This window comes from Prunus persica, chromosome G4, assembly GCF_000346465.2.
Source record: "Prunus persica cultivar Lovell chromosome G4, Prunus_persica_NCBIv2, whole genome shotgun sequence".
Classification (NCBI taxonomy): Eukaryota; Viridiplantae; Streptophyta; class Magnoliopsida; order Rosales; family Rosaceae; genus Prunus; species Prunus persica.
Window position 1 is genome coordinate 7,366,471 of NC_034012.1, and position 15,663 is coordinate 7,382,133.

Below are 15,663 nucleotides of genomic sequence, written 5' to 3' on the forward strand. Positions count from 1 at the left end.
TTTTAAAAAAGAAAAAGAAAAAGAAAAAGCAGATAATGGATCCTATTTTTAGGGAACACAACTACCCATTATCTTTTTTAATTCTAAAATAAATTTAAATTTTTTTAAAAAAAAGCCTCTTGCAAGCGCGGAAGCGCGTGCAGAGAGGCTAGTTTTATTTAAAGAGCATATCAGCGCGGCGGTAATTATTAAATTTATTTTTTTTATTGCAGGAGTCTAGCCGAGCGGCTGTACGGATTAAATATATTTTCTTATTGCAAGGGTATAGCCGGGCGGCTATACTGTTTTAATATATTCGAATATTTAAATAGTATAGCCGCGCGGCTATACTGTTTAACTATATTTTTTTATTTAAGGAGTGTAGCTAAAAATATATATTTTTTAAAGGGTATAGCCGAACGGCTATACTCTTTAAATATTTTAACTCATTAAATATATGAGTATAGCTGTGCGGCTATAAGCTTTAAATATATATTTGCATTTAAAGAGTATAGCCGTTCGGCTGTACGCTTTAAATATATATATATATATTTTTCTCTCTCTCCTATCGAACCCAGAACCCCAGCCCACTCACTCTCTCTCTCTCTCTCTCTCTCTCTCTCTCTCCTATCGAACCCAGAACCCTAGCCAACTCTCGGTCTCTTTTTGCTTTTCCATCGAACCCAGAACCCCAGCCAACCCTTCTCAAGACACCCAAAAACTTCTCTTTCCCCATGACCACCCACAAGACCTCCTCCTCCTGCTCCCACCCCCTCAGAACCTAGAGCCCAACCGACCCGCAACGCCACCCTTCCCCCCCAAAAGATTCAAAGTGTTAAAAAAAAAAAATTTCTTTTCCAATTTTGAATTTGCAGAGAGAGAGAGAGAGAGAGAGAGAGAGAGAGAGAGAGAGGATCTAGTGTGAATGTGAATGAAGTAAATCATATATACATCTTTGACATAATTTACTTCGTATTTTATACTACAGCTACAGGTATACAGGCAGGTCATCTAACAGTTTTAATGAATGTTGTTTCAAGTTCTTTTGCCTTTTGCCTTTTATTCTTTTATTTATTTTCGGGCCTTGACCTCATGTTCCGATCGAGTTTTTATTTTTATAAATTTAGGGTGGGTTTACCTCAAGTTGAATCTTTTTGACATCCCCACTCAATTGCAGTGGGAAAGAAAAACATTTAAGAACTACAATCTTACTTTAGGAGTTGCAATTAAGAATTTCCTTGAAGTTCATACTGTTTGAAGTCCCAAAAGAGAAAAATAATAGCAAGTCAAGGAATTCTGAGACAGTTGAAGAAGAAGAGAGAACCAAATCACAATGGAAGTGTTTAGCTTTGAGAGAAAGATTAAGCATTACAGCAGCTATCAGAAGATACTCTTAGTGGGAGAAGGAGACTTCTCTTTTGCTGTTTGCTTAGCCAGAGCTTTTGGATTGGCTGTCAACATGGTTGCGACTTCTCTCGACTCCAGAGGTAACTTTTGAATCACCATTGACTTGTGTCAATGTCCAATTACGTCCACTTTTACTCATTATTTATGCCCAATTCCTTGGTTTTCAAGCAACCCCGTTTGAAATTTTAATAAAAACGACCAACTGGTTTTGTATTTGGTCCTAAAGCTTACATTTTGGTAATGACCCAAAGGAAATAATAGATAGAGGGAACCGAAGATGTTGTCTTTCAAATAGAAAAGCCTAGAAAGTTCCTGATTGAAATAGTTTGCATGCTGATTGTAGAGTCTTTGATGGTGAAAAGATAGATAGAGGGTTTCTGAATTCTGATTGAAATCCTTTGCATCCTAATTGTAGGGTCATTAATGGTTAAATAATAGATAAAGGGGCCCAAGGATGCAATCTTTTATTTTATAAAAAAAAAAATTAGAGGGTTCCTTATTGAATCCTTTGCATGCTAATTGTAGAGTCTTTGATGCTGAAGTATTCAGAAGCTATGAGCAATGTGAAGGAATTAGAGGCCAAGGGATGCATAATATTGCATGAGGTGGATGTCCACAGCATGAGCCGACACCCTTTGTTGATTAGCATACGCTTTGATCGCATAATCTATAATTTTCCTCACGCCGGTTACTTGCATGGTCCCTTTTCTTCTGAACACAACAGGTTCCAAATTTGGTAAGTTAAAACAAATCCATATATGCATCCCCTTTAAAGATCATGGTATATGCTCTATGGTATTTTGCGTTCATAATGTGTTCCTTATTGAAGAACTGAAACAATGTAGTTTTGAGCTTAACCAGAACACTACCAAAAAAAAATATAAACAGAGGATTTTGAATTCTAAATGAAATTCATGCATTTTCAGGTTTCATCAGGATTTGATCAGGGGATTCCTCCAGAATGCACGCGAAATGCTGACCGCAATAGGAGAAATTCATGTGACACACAAGACAAAATTTCCTTTCAGTGAATGGAAAATAGTGGAGTTAGCACAAAAGGTTGGGTTATATCTGGTTCATGAAGAACAGTTCTCACCATGGGATTATCCAGGTTATGAAAATAAGAGAGGAGCTGGGATGTGTGATCAAACGTTTCCTGTTGGAATGTGTAGCACCTTCAAATTTGCCAAGCTCTTGTGCCATTCTACCACTTCTGGTTTCCACCTTGGCATTACTACTTCAGGTCCATGGTCTGGATATTCTGGAATTAATGGTCCTCGCATGCAATGGTAAGCAAGCCCCTGCATATGAACTTTGTTTTCTTTGATTTAAATTTTTTGTGATTTTTAATACTACAATGAGCAAGCAACTTGCATGAGCCTAAATCTTTTTCAGGGCCAATACGCCGAATGAGAATGAGCTTATGTTTCTGTTAAGCAAGTGACATTCATTACCATTGTTTGCAAGTCAACTACTTTGTTTGGACTATCTGAATATAGCTAAATCTAGGGTGCATCTTCAGCTAGAAAGTAGGCCTATCAAGTTTTATATTCGCTATGAAATGTGCCAACGTTTGTGAAAGTTCTGGAATGAATTATACACACTTTCAGTTTCATATCTTTGGTTTTAACTTTTAAACCATTCCATGTAATATGTAAACGCAGTATTCAACTGAGTAATAGAGATTTAAAATGTCATGTGTTTTGCCCACTTAAAATCCTTTTCCTGTCGCCACATAAGTGTATTTGGCTCATCATACATACATATCGAGGACTAGCTGCTTCAGGTGTCTGAGGACTGATATATGTCTACTATATTGAACACAGTGTGTGTGATTTGGCAGGTAATGTGCCCTACATGCCTTTGCACTGGAATGGCGATGGCAAGCGAGCATGACCCTCGGATCGATCCCTTGATTAGAAGAAGTGCATTGCCATCAATAGTTCCCCCCTTTACCACTTTAAACCTCTTTGCCATGCATATCCTCCCCTGAATTGTGACATAACCAAGGGAAGGGACTTCTGTATATATACTGACTGTTCAAGAATATGATTAGACATCTGAACGCAATTGAAAGGTTTTCTTCACTTGTGCAACTTTGCCATTTAAATAAAGTTCAATAGTGATGAGGTTAGGCGAGGCGTGCGTACTGAATCAATTGGTTCCCTGATAATGATGGACTTTAGGCCTCTGTTTTTCCGAGTTATGAGGGCCTGGATCCTGCCATGAACAACTTCCAATATTGTGAATTCTTTTTTTCCGAGTTATGAGTAAAATTGATGCAAAATCACTTGCTCCAATTAATCAATGCTAACCTTGTAAAATTCAGGAAGATTGTGAAGCTTATACACCTCATTGACAGCTTGAATCTGCTTTGTTATCTAAAATGATTGGAGTTGAAAAATCTCACATATATAGCTAAAAAAACAAGTAAGCAAGATATAATGTTTCAGAATCCCATGTTTTTGGCCAACTACCTACAAAATTTTACATATAAATAAAAAACTCAAAACAACATGACTTGTAAGTTGTATAAAGAGAAAGCTTGCAATCATACCTCAGCTAACCCGGCAGCAATAACTTCTATCGACATAAAGGTCCGGGTGTGATCATTGTTAACAAAAACCTCCCACTTGCTTCCAATGGTTTACCGCAAATCAGCATTATGTTCAATAAAAGAAGTAAAAATCATGCACGCGAGAGAATTATGTTCATACCGCCTCTGAATCTGAAGCTTCTGCCGAAGCATTGTGACCAGGGAGTCAACCTGGTGCACTCGGATTGGTACAGATTTTCCCAGACTTATAAGGAACTCTCTACCCAAAGCAACCCGTTCAAGCTTGTGCTCATCCTTGCGCAAAATCTCGAGAGGGACGTCAACGTCGACAGCATGGAGAGAGATGGGGCACCATAGAAGCTAGCTTGTTCAAAAATAAGGCCATCTCTTTCCCTGGTGCTGGTGGTATATGAACTGCAAATATACAATTAATCAAGGGATTAAAGGCTCTCTTTGCTTTCCCATCGAACCCAGAACCCCAGCCAACCCTTCTCAAGACACCCAAAAACTTCTCTTTCCCCATGACCACCAACAAGACCCCCTCCTCCTGCTCTCATCCGCCCAGAACCTAGAGCCCAACCCAATGTTGTTTTAAGTTCTTTTGCCTTTTATTCTTTTATTTATTTTCGGGCCTTGACCTCATGTTCCGATCGAGTTTTTTATTTTTATTTTTATAAATTTAGGGTGGGTTTACCTCAAGTTGAATCTTTTTGACATCCCCACTCAATTGCAGTGGGAAGAAAAACATGTAAGAACTACAATCTTATTTTAGGAGTTGCAATTAAGAATTTCCTTCAAGTTTTGAAGGGTTTCAGCTAAAAATTACATCCATAAATACTACAGGCAATGCTTTTCTTGAACCCAAAAAAAAAAAAAAAACTAGAGCAAATCAATCGACAATTTCAGATAGCACTAGAATGTCTGTTGTTTTGATGTTTATTTATTTTTATTTTCTAAAAAGAGTAGTCGTATTAGAATTTCCAAAAAGGAAGTTGCAGAAAAAAAAAACACAGCAAACTAAAAAGACCAGATCCAAGAGAGTTTGAGAGTGTTTTTTGATTCAGATTCTTTTGAATTTGGCTGACCAATTGTTTTAAACAAAAGTATATAAAGTGTTATAAACTCTTTTAACGCGTCGATGTGGGATTCAAGTATAAGAGACAGGACAAAGCATCTTCTCCACTTTTTCAACCAGCTTTTATTACAGAATTAAAGATTAGATGATTTTAAGAAGTAATATCTTCTCCACATCATGCTTTGTTTTAGTTCATTTGAAGTTTGTGGTGAAAGAAATGAAATGTGCTACCGTTCGTGGAAGTTCCGGAATGAATTACACACTTTCAGTTTCATATCTTTGGTTTTAACTTTTAAACTATTCAATGTAATATGTAAACGCAGTATTCAATTGAGTAACAGAGATTTAAATTGTCCTGTTTATTGCCTACTTAAAATCCTTTTCCTGTTGCCACATAAGTGTATTTGGCTCATCATACATACATATCAAGGACTATCTGCTTCAGGTGTTTTGAGGACTGATATGTCAACTATATTTAACACTCTGTGATTTGGCAGGTAATGTGCCCTACATGCCTTTGCACTGGAATGGCGATGGCAAGCGAACATGACCCTCGGATCGATCCCTTTGATTAGAAGAAGTGCATTGCCGTCAATAGTTGCCCTCTTTACCACTTTAAACCTCTTTGCCATACATATATCCTCCCCTGAGTTGTGACATAACCAAGGGAAGGGACTTCTGTATATATACTAACTGTTCAAGAATATGATTAGACATCTGAACGCAATTGAAAGGTTTTCTTTGCTTGTGCAACTTTGCCATTTAAATAAAATTCAATAGTGATGAGGTTAGGCGAGCCGCACGTACTGATCAATTGGTTCCCTGATAATGATGGACTTTAGGCCTCTGTTTTTCCGAGTTATGAGGGCCTGGATCCTGCCATGAACAACATCCAATATTATTGTGAATTCTTTTTTTCCGAGTTATGAGTAAAATTGATGCACAATCACTTGCTCCAATTAACCAATGCTAACCTTGTAAAATTCAGGAAGATTGTGAAGCTTATACACCTCATTGATAGCTTGAATCTGCTTTGTTATCTAAAATGATTGAAGTTGAAAAATCTCACATATATTTTTGGCTAACTAGTTGCAAAATTTTACATCTAAATAAAAAACTCAAAACAACAGGACTTGTAAGTTGTATAAAGAGAAAGCTTGCAATCATACCTCAGCTAACCCAGCAGAGATCATTGTTAACAAAACCATCCCACTGCAAGTTTTACAATAACAAAATGTCTTAGAAACCAAAAAAATGGGAAATGGTTTACGGCAAAATAAGTAAAATTCATGCATGCAATAGAATAACCATACCGCCTCTGAATCTGAAGCTTCTGCCAAAGCATTGTGACCAGGGAGTCAATACAGTTGTTCCCAGACCTGTATGGAACTCTCTACCCAAACCAACCTGTTCAAGCTTGTGCTCATCCTGGGGCAAATTCTCGAGAGGGACGTCAACGTCGACAGCATGGAGTCCAGGCACCAGAGAAGCTAGCTTGTTCAAAAATAAGGCCATCTCTTTCCTTGGGGCTGGTGGTATATAAACTGCAAGTATACAATTAATCAAGGGTGTAAAGCCTCTAAAGGCTCTAAGCTCGCAAAGTCATGGCATTTGCTAATGAAACTATAAGTAGTCAATTAGAGAATTTGGTAATGGAACTGAGCATTAGAGAATTTGGTTACCTGGGCCGGGATTGGGGCAAAAAGAGAGAAGAGGTGGGGGCAGAAAATTGATTGCAATTAGTAGTTACCAACGGAATTGGGGCTCTTGAGCAGTGACAGAAGAGGTGGGGGCAGAGGAGAGCTCGATTCTTCGGAGCTGTTGAGCTCTGGAGGTGGCGGTGGAAATACATTTAGAGAAGTAAATATAAAAATATATATATATATTTAAACAGTGTAGCCGTGCGGCTATACTATTATATATATATATATATATATATTATAGAATATTTAAAGAGTAAATATATTTTTTTATTTAAAGCATAGAGCCGCGCGGCTATACTGGTTAAACATATTTTTATGTAAATAATATAGCCGCGAGGCTATACGCTTTAAATATATATATTTTTATTTTTTATTTATTTATTTATTTATTTAAAGAGTATAGCCGCGCGGCTATACTCTTCACATATTTTAATTTGTATTTTATACTACAGCTACAGGTATCAGGAAAAGCATGAATCTCAACATTGTTCATCTAACAGTTTTAATGAATGTTGTTTTAAGTTCTTTTGCCTTTTGTGTTTTATTCTTTTATTTATTTTTGGGCCTCGACCTCATGTTCCGATTGAGTTTTTTATTTTTATTTTTATAAATTTAGGGCGAGTTTACTCCAAGTTGAATCTTTTTGACATACTCACTCAATTGCAGTCGGAAAGAAAAACATTTAAGTACTACAATCTTACTTTAGGTGTTGCAAGTTTTGAAGGGTTTCAGCTAAAAATTACATCCATAAATACTAGAAACAATGCTTTTTCTTGAATTAAAAATAAAAATAAAAACCTAGAGCAAATCAATCGACAAGTTTTCCAGATAACAGTAAAATGTCTGTTGTTTTAATGTTTATTTATTTTTATTTTCTAAAAAAAGTAGTCGTATTAGAATTTCCAAAAAGGAAGTTGCAGACAAAAAAAAATACAGCAAACAAAAATGGCCAGACCCAAGAGAGTTTGAGTGTGTTCTTGTTTCAGATTCTATTGAATTTGGCCAACCTATTATGTTGGGCAAAAGTATAAAAAGCGTTATAAACTCTTTTACTTGTCGATGTGGGATTGAAGTATAAGAGAGGACATAAACAGTGGCACACTTGGAACATAAACAGACTGGGAAAGAAAACAAGGAAATGAATGCATGGAAAATTTAATGTGAGACATTTGAGGGTGAGCCTAACAGTTGCCTCTCTAGCCTGCAACTCTTTATATAAGTAGATGTGATCAGCACCGTTGCTGAAAGAGTACCGGAGAAAATGTTCGAATAAATTTAAACCCGGAAAATGAAAAGAAGTTAAAGAATTGGGACGAGTTTCAAGTAAGTTGGAAGAGAAGAAAATGGAACTATTTGGCTACGATGAGAAACGGATTAAGCACTACAGAAGTTCTCAGAAAATACTCTTATGGGAGAAGGAGACTTCTCCCTTTCAGCTTGCTTAGCCAGAGCATTTGGCTCTGCTGCCAACATGGTTGCAACTTCTCTTGACTCCAGGGGTAATTGGATCATCTTTGACTGTTTCACAAATTCTGATTATAAGATATATACTTTGATATTAAAGTTACCTCATTAATGTATTTGCTTCTAATATTTATATAACAAATCTGAAAAGTTACTCTTTTTTTTGAACTTCTGCTTAAATTTTGGGTTTCTGACTGAATTCATTTGTATCCTAATTGTAGAGGAATTAATGGTGAAGTATTCAAAAGCTTTGAGAAACTTGAGGGAATTAGAGAATAGGGGATGCAAAATATTCCACGGGCTAGATATGTGCACACCATGCACTATCACCCTCTCCTTATCAAGATGCAGTTTGATCGAATAATATTTAATTTTCCTCATTCCGATCAGTTGAATGGTTCGAAAAAGAAGAAATCCAAAATCTGGTAAGTTGAAGCGAAACCATGTATGAGCTTTAGTTTTCCTAGTGCTGCTTCCAGTTTCCACCCTGGTGCTTTGAGCATTAGTTTATGGTCAGCTGACATAGTAGATATGGCTTGCACTTATTCAGAGAGCTTAGAAAGGAAGAAACCAAAGCATGGCCACAAGAATTTGAGATCTCCATAAGATTTGAAGATTTCAAAGATCACAATCCTCACTAGCTTTGTTGGATACTTCATGTTGAATTAGAATCCCTGCTCTATCTAAGACCATAAGGCAAATGATTTTTTTATTTCATTTTATGGTTTATGTTGCTCTTCATCTCGAACATTTGCTTCATATAAAACATGAGTTATTTGGGCTGAGGCAAATTCCCTAAAGAAAACACTTCGTTAATTGTGTGCGATGTCGTGTCATCTTATTGAGAAAGAAGGTTCAAAAAGGCAAAGTTGCATCAAGGAATTTGACAAGGTAAATTTGCCTTCATTTTGGAAATACAAACCGTTTCCACAAAATATTCATTTACGTGGTTTGCTCAGAATGAGCTAGGTTTGAGGTTAAGGCCTCTGAGGGTTTTCATAAGATTGAACAAGATTTACAAGACGTCTTTCTCTCCCACTGAAAAAACTCTCGCTAGTTCCAGGCACTACTTGGTACTTACTATTTGCACGCACATTTTATTTCGGAAGCTTTTCCAAAATGTAAAGTAAGGTTGCACTTCTTTTTTATTTTTATTTTTTTAAAAAAAAAAACAGTACAAGCGAGTGATAGTTTAAATTATATAGGAAGGTGCCATGATCGAACTTGAGACATTTTATCTGCAAGTCAAGGCCCTCTCTCCACATGGGCTACGCACTTGTTTAGTTATTTTGATAACATGAGTAAGACTTGACTGACAGAAAGTTTCCAAAGGAAGGAACCTAAAAAGCCCCAAATTCTAAAAAGAAGGCCACAGCTTCTAAAGGAAGTCTTATAAAGGAGGGCATAATGGAAGACTTTACTCACAAATAAACAAATATGGTGTTTAAGAAAACATTAAAATGAAAATCATTTAACTAAATGGTTAAACTATTTCGAATTTCGATGATTTTCACAAAAATGATGTTTTATGAAATACTTAAAGTATAAATCAATGAAATACAATGCAAAACACCCGACAAGAGTGTGCCTTGAAAAAAAAAACTAAACTTGAACGTTTAGGCCAAAAGTGATAAGTAGAGATGCTATTTTAATTTGATGTGACACACGCAAACACTTTTCCATCTTCCTAAGCTTTTCAAATCAAAAGGGTGTGAAGAGGGCAAGCGTTGCGCGAGTATACATACCGACTCAAAAATGTTCAAACAGTTTTAAGTACCCAAGAAGGAAAAGATTAACAAGTCAAAGAATTCTGAGAAAGTTGGAGAGCAAGAATGGAAGCGTTTAGCTTTGAGAGACAGATTAAGCATTACAACAGCTATCAGAAGATACTCTTAGTGGGAGAAGGAGACTTCTCTTTTGCCGTTTGCTTAGCCAGAGCTTTTGACTTGGCTGTCAACATGTTTGTGACTTCTCTCGACTCCAGAGGTAATTTTAGATCACCGTTGACTTCCGAATAGTTCAATTTTTAATCATTATTTCTGCCCAATTTACTTGGTTTTCAAGCAACCCAGTTGGAAATTTAAATAAAAACAACCAATTAACTCTAAATTTGGTTACTTTTTCTGTCTGCAATTCAACTCTTTGTCTGGTGTTAGAATTTACGTTTTGATAGGGACCAAAGATGTTGTCTTTCAAAAAGAGAAAAAAAAAGACCTGGAAGGTTCCTGATTGAGGGGTCCTAAGATTTAATTTTTTGTTTAAACGAGAGGGTTTCTGAATCCTGATTGAAATCCTTTGCGTCCCAATTGTAGAGTCATTAGTGGTTAAGTAATAGTTAAAGGGGGCCAGAGATGCAATCTTTTATTTTATTTATGAAAAAAAAATTAGAGGGTTCCTTATTGAATCCTTTGCATGCTAATTGTAGAGTCTTTGATGCTGAATTATTCAAAAGCTATGAGCAAGGTGATGGAATTAGAGGCCAGGGGATGCAAAGTATTGCTTGAGGTGGATGTCCACAGCATGAGCCAACACCCTTTCTTAATTAGTGAACGCTTTGATCGCATAATATATAATTTTCCTCATGTCGGTTACTTGCACGGTCCCTTTTCTGCTGAATGCAACGGGTTCCAAAATCGGTAAGTTCACTCAAACCCATATATGCAGCCATTTTTGTAAGAATCATGGTATATGCACTATGGTATTTGGGTTCATAATGTGTTTATTTAAGCGGAAAGGGTTTAGTGTTTAGGATTTGTATTAGAAGGATAGTTAAATCAAGAATTGAAACATTGTAGTTTTGAGCATAAGCAGAACACTAGCACACAAAAATGTAAACAGAGGATTTCGAATTCTATATGAAATTCATGCATTTTCAGGTTTCATCAGGATCTGATAAGGGGATTCCTCCAGAATGCAAGCCAAATTCTTACCGCGATAGGAGAAATTCATGTGACACACAAGACAACATTTCCTTTCAGTGAACAGAAAATAGTGGAGTTAGCACAAGAGGTTGGGTTATATCTGGTTCATGAAGAACATTTCTCACTTTTGGATTATCCAGCTTATGAAAATAAGAGAGGAGCTTGGATTTGTGATCAACCTTTTCCTGTGGGAATGTGTATAACCTTCAAATTTGCCAAGCTGCACAGTTATACCACTTCCGGTTTCAACCTTGGCATTACTGCTCCGGGTCCATGGTCTGGATATTCTGGAATTATTGGTCCTCACATGCAATGGTAAGCCCCAGCACATGAATTTTGTTTTCTTTTATTTAAATTTGTTGTGATTTTTAATACTACAATGAGCAAGCGACTTGCGTGAGCCTAAATCGTTTTCAGGGTTAATACACCAAAAGAGCTATGATGTTCCTTCATTGAATCACTTACCATAATAAGCATATGACTGTACCCATTATTTACAGTGATGTTACTGGGAATATGCCAAAATATATAAGTACTATTGAATATAGCAAGGCTTATAGCAGTTATCAGAAGATACTCTTAGTGGGAGAAGGAGACTTCTCCTTTGCAGCTTGCTTAGCTAGGGCATTTGGCTCTGCTGCCAACATAGTTGCAACTTCTCTCGACTCCAGAGGTAATTGGATCAACGTTGACTGTTTCATACAAAAAAGAAAAAGAAAACCCAAATGAAGATTACAAGTTATATACTTGCATAACTAAGATTATTCTTCTATTAAAATTAAATGGTTCCTGTAGTAAAATCCTTTATGTGTCTGTATTATATTTGCAGAGTTTTTAATGGTGAACTATTCAAAAGCTATGAGCAACTTAAAGGAATTAGAGAACAGGGGATGCACAATTTTGCATTGTGTGGATTGCAAAACAATGAACCTTCACCCTTGCCTTTATAATAAGCGGTTTGATCGGATAATCTATAATTTTCCTCACTCGGGTTACTCGAATGGTCTCTCTTCGTCTGAATATAGCATTTTCCAAATTTTGTAGGTTCAAGCAAACTAATCCATTTATGCAACATTATATTTCTTTAAAATAAAAGAGTACTATGATCAATTGGATTAAAATTAAACCATGGATTTTCAGGTCACATCAGAATTTGGTGAGGGCATACTTCAAGAGTGCTCGAGAAATGCTGACCGAAACAGGAGAAGTTCATGTGACACACAAGACAACATATCCGTTCAGTGAATGGAACATAGTGACGTTAGCGCTAGAGGCTGGGCTATTTTTGGTCGACGTAGAGAGTTTCTCATTATGGAATTATCCAGGTTATCAGAATAAGAGAGGGGCTGGAATATGTGACCAAACTTTTCCTGTTGGAAAGTCTAGCACCTTCAAATTTTCCAAGTACCTCCCAGTTTCCTCCTCGATGGTTCGAGAGTACTAGTTGTCCATGGTTGATGCTCTAGGCCACATCATGCTTTGTTTTAGTTTAGTTGAAGTTTGTTGTGATTTTGAACCCTGTAATGTTTAAGCAAGTGAATTTCGTAAGCCGAATTGTTTTCTGTTTATTGCATCAATAGAGTTGAAACATTACTGGTTTTCCAGCAAGGCCCAAATTTATTAAATAACACAACATGGAAATGGAACATGACCAGACTTAGAAAGAACATTAAAATAGGAAACCTTTCAATTACCAACTTGCACGCGTATTGGAGTTTTTTTGTATGCTTTTAAGATCAAATTGGGAGGTTAACAGTTTTCCCTGACCTGCAAGATATTCAATAGTTCAAGCAGTTCCATTAAGCACTACAACAGCAACACAAATCTGAGCAACCTCCTCTCTTGATATCTGACCCTGCATATATATAAATACTATAAATCATGACATTCAGATATTATTATTATTATAAGGGAAAGAAAGAGCAATACATGTCATCACAGGCATACAACAAAGAGAGATTATATACCATTATATTGTCTCCCTGGTAGAAAATGAGATCTGCTCCGGCAGGCTCCTCAGTTAATGCACAAGGCCTCACAATTGTATATGGTATTCCATTTCCCGTATTAAGTCCTCCCCCTTCTCCAAAACTTATCAATGTACAAAATCGAAAGAGCTAAATCTGACCCAGAAAAAGAAAAATAACAGAAAAGAGCTAAGAAGTGGTATTTTGATACACTGATTATATATAAAAATATCAAACAGCGTGCACTGAATTAGTATGAAACCTTCAACTTGCATGTCAGTATAAAATCCAATTCCTTGTTTAAGTGAATAGCAGGAGGTTGTTTACTTGGATCAAATCCAGGCCTGTCAGGTCGGGTAACTCCTGCAGAACCTAGGTGTACGAACCTACACGGAACACAAGCAAATAGATTCTTTAAAGACTAAAACAGAAAGTGCACCTAGCAGATCAATTATGTTTAGTCATAAGAAGATAATCCAACAAAATGAAAAGAATGTGAAACCTGGGAGTAATAGGCTCTTTTAGATACGCTCGTATGCTTGATAATGGGAGCTTAAATGCCCCTTCCACAAAAGTAGGATTTAGTTTCCCATCAAATTCAAACTTTCTGAACATGATCTGCCATAATTTTGAATCCCATCAATAAACATAGAAGAAAATGAAGTTAAGGAATAGACTAAAAGAAAGTGGCTGCAGAAATGTGCCTGCAATGACACAATATTGCTGGGGTCAAAAGGTGGTGCATCTGATACAGTTATTACTCGAAATATTGGCTTCAAAGAAGAAAATGGCACACGTACCTAGAAAAAAATGTGACAGATTACTAATGGAGTTTGAGATAGATGCAAAGATAGATGTAAAAATGAGACTTGTGCGAACAATTAGCAAAGATAGATGAAGTTTGAAAAATCGCTAGGCAGTAGGCTAAAAGAACAAAAGAAAATAACCAGACCCTGGCACCCAGACCCTAAACCCTAAAGAACCAGACAAACCCTGGCACCCAGACCTGCCTAGCGCCGCCTAGACCCGCCTAGCGCCGCCAGACCCGCCTAGCGCCGCCTAGACCCGCCTAGCGCCGCCAGACCCGTCTAGCGCCGCCCAGACCCTCCCAGCGCCGCCCAGATCCTCCCATCGCCGCCTAGACCTGCTGTGCAGTGCATGAGTTTGAAAAATCGCTAGGCAGTAGGCTTAAAGAACAAAAGAAAAAAACCAAACCCACGTCCCTGGCACCCAGACCCCCTTAGCACCTCCTAGACCCGCCTAGCGCCGCCCAGAACCGCTCAGCGCCATCCAGAACCACCTAGCACCGCCCAGACCCTCCTAGCGCCGCCTAGACCTGCCCTGCAGTGCATGAGTTTGAAAAATCGTTAGGCAGTAGGCTTAAAGAACAAAAGAAAAGAACCAGACCCACCCTGGCACCCAAACTCGCCTAGCGCCGCCTAGACCCGCCTAGAGCCGGCCAGACCCGCCTAGCGCTGCCCAGACCCGCCTAGCGTCGACCAGACCCTCCCAGCGCCGCCCAGACCCTCCCAGCGCCGCCCAGACCTGCCTTGCAGTGCATGAGTTTGAAAAATCGCTAGGCAGTAGGCTTAAAGAACAAAAGAAAAGAACCAGACCCACCCCGGCACCCAGACCCGCCTAGCGCTTCCTAGACCCGCCTAGCACCGCCCAGACCCGCCTAGCGCGGCCCAGACCTGCCCAGGCCAATTTTTCGTAATGCAGGGTATGAATTGGAAGGAATGGTTTGAACAAGAGGGGATGTGTACAGTTTTGGAATTGTAGTGATGGAAACATTCACAAGAAGAAAGCCAACAGATGAGGTGTTTGTTGGGGAAATGAATTTAAAGCAATGGATTGCAACGCTTCTTACTTGGTGTGGTTGCTGCAAGCCTGCAACTACGGCCTCTTGGGTGCTTTGCCGCTGCTTTGTTAAGAATATTTATTATGTTTATGATTATCTTGTTAAGTTGTGGAAGTCATATTCTTTAGGGACTTGGTTTAGTTGCTAGTTAATAGGAGAGTCCAAGTTGTCATGGAGTCATGGTTTCATGATGGATATATATAGTTGATGCTGTCCAAGAAATAACTATAGAGTAATAGAAGTCCTTCCCTAAACCGTAACCCCAATCTTCCCAGGTGCAATGCGCATTCTTATATTTTGTTTAATTGTGCCCCCGCGGTTGCTGGCAAATATGGTGAATACGACCCTTTCAATTTTTACACCTTGTCGGAATTTTGGCCTAATATCTAGTGCCTGCAAATGAAAGACCGTTTTTGGCCTAATACCCCATTGCATAGAGATTTATCATCTATGGTCTATGGCCAACATATCATGATGTTAATGTGCATCCACGGTGCAGATCAGTTTTACCAGCTCAAGGGGATTTCATTGGCGAACAATTCAAGATTGCGGTTTTATTTTTTGTTTTTGGTTTTTGTTCAACGTTTTCTTTTTCAACTTTACACATATGACTCAAATTTTGCAGGAAATAGCTTGTTTTGTCAAGCTGAAAGAGTACTGGTTAAATCCAACAGCGAAGGATTTGACTGAGACTACAAAACTTTGGAAAAACAGTGGAAAGTCCATGAT

At 37.9% G+C, this 15,663-nt stretch overlaps 2 protein-coding genes, 1 long non-coding RNA gene and 2 pseudogenes across 6 annotated transcripts; 2 read left to right on the top strand and 3 right to left on the bottom strand.

Moving 5' to 3' along the window:
- LOC18781525 (uncharacterized protein At4g26485) lies at window positions 566–3,520 on the top strand. The gene is made up of 4 exons (XM_007214118.2): window positions 566–1,466; window positions 1,912–2,122; window positions 2,313–2,675; window positions 3,230–3,520. The coding sequence occupies exons 1-4, from the start codon at window positions 1,313–1,315 to the stop codon at window positions 3,231–3,233; spliced, it is 732 nt and encodes a 243-aa protein (XP_007214180.2). The 5' UTR covers window positions 566–1,312; the 3' UTR covers window positions 3,234–3,520.
- Window positions 3,490–5,099, bottom strand: LOC18780911 (annotated as a pseudogene). Its single transcript, XR_002271006.1, has 3 exons — window positions 3,944–5,099; window positions 3,702–3,767; window positions 3,490–3,606 (listed from the first exon to the last, which is right to left on the bottom strand). The product of XR_002271006.1 is annotated as an uncharacterized LOC18780911 (transcript).
- On the bottom strand, window positions 5,829–8,233 carry LOC109948534 (annotated as a pseudogene).
- LOC18781096 (uncharacterized protein At4g26485) lies at window positions 9,910–12,674 on the top strand. Of its 2 annotated transcripts, none has more exons than XM_020563068.1 (6): window positions 9,910–10,171; window positions 10,611–10,821; window positions 11,062–11,421; window positions 11,607–11,779; window positions 11,936–12,146; window positions 12,247–12,674. In XM_020563068.1, the coding sequence occupies exons 1-6, from the start codon at window positions 10,018–10,020 to the stop codon at window positions 12,548–12,550; spliced, it is 1,413 nt and encodes a 470-aa protein (XP_020418657.1). In that variant the 5' UTR covers window positions 9,910–10,017; the 3' UTR covers window positions 12,551–12,674. The 2 variants fall into 2 exon arrangements, with proteins under 2 accessions (XP_020418657.1, XP_020418658.1); XM_020563069.1 differs by having other exon boundaries at window positions 11,936–12,150; window positions 12,247–12,311.
- On the bottom strand, window positions 12,647–15,118 carry LOC109948971. 2 transcript variants are annotated; one of them, XR_002271456.1, is made up of 5 exons: window positions 14,944–15,118; window positions 13,576–13,873; window positions 13,336–13,459; window positions 13,074–13,229; window positions 12,647–12,961 (listed from the first exon to the last, which is right to left on the bottom strand). It is a non-coding gene; the product is annotated as an uncharacterized LOC109948971 (long non-coding RNA). The 2 variants fall into 2 exon arrangements; XR_002271455.1 differs by lacking the exon at window positions 14,944–15,118 and having other exon boundaries at window positions 13,576–14,742.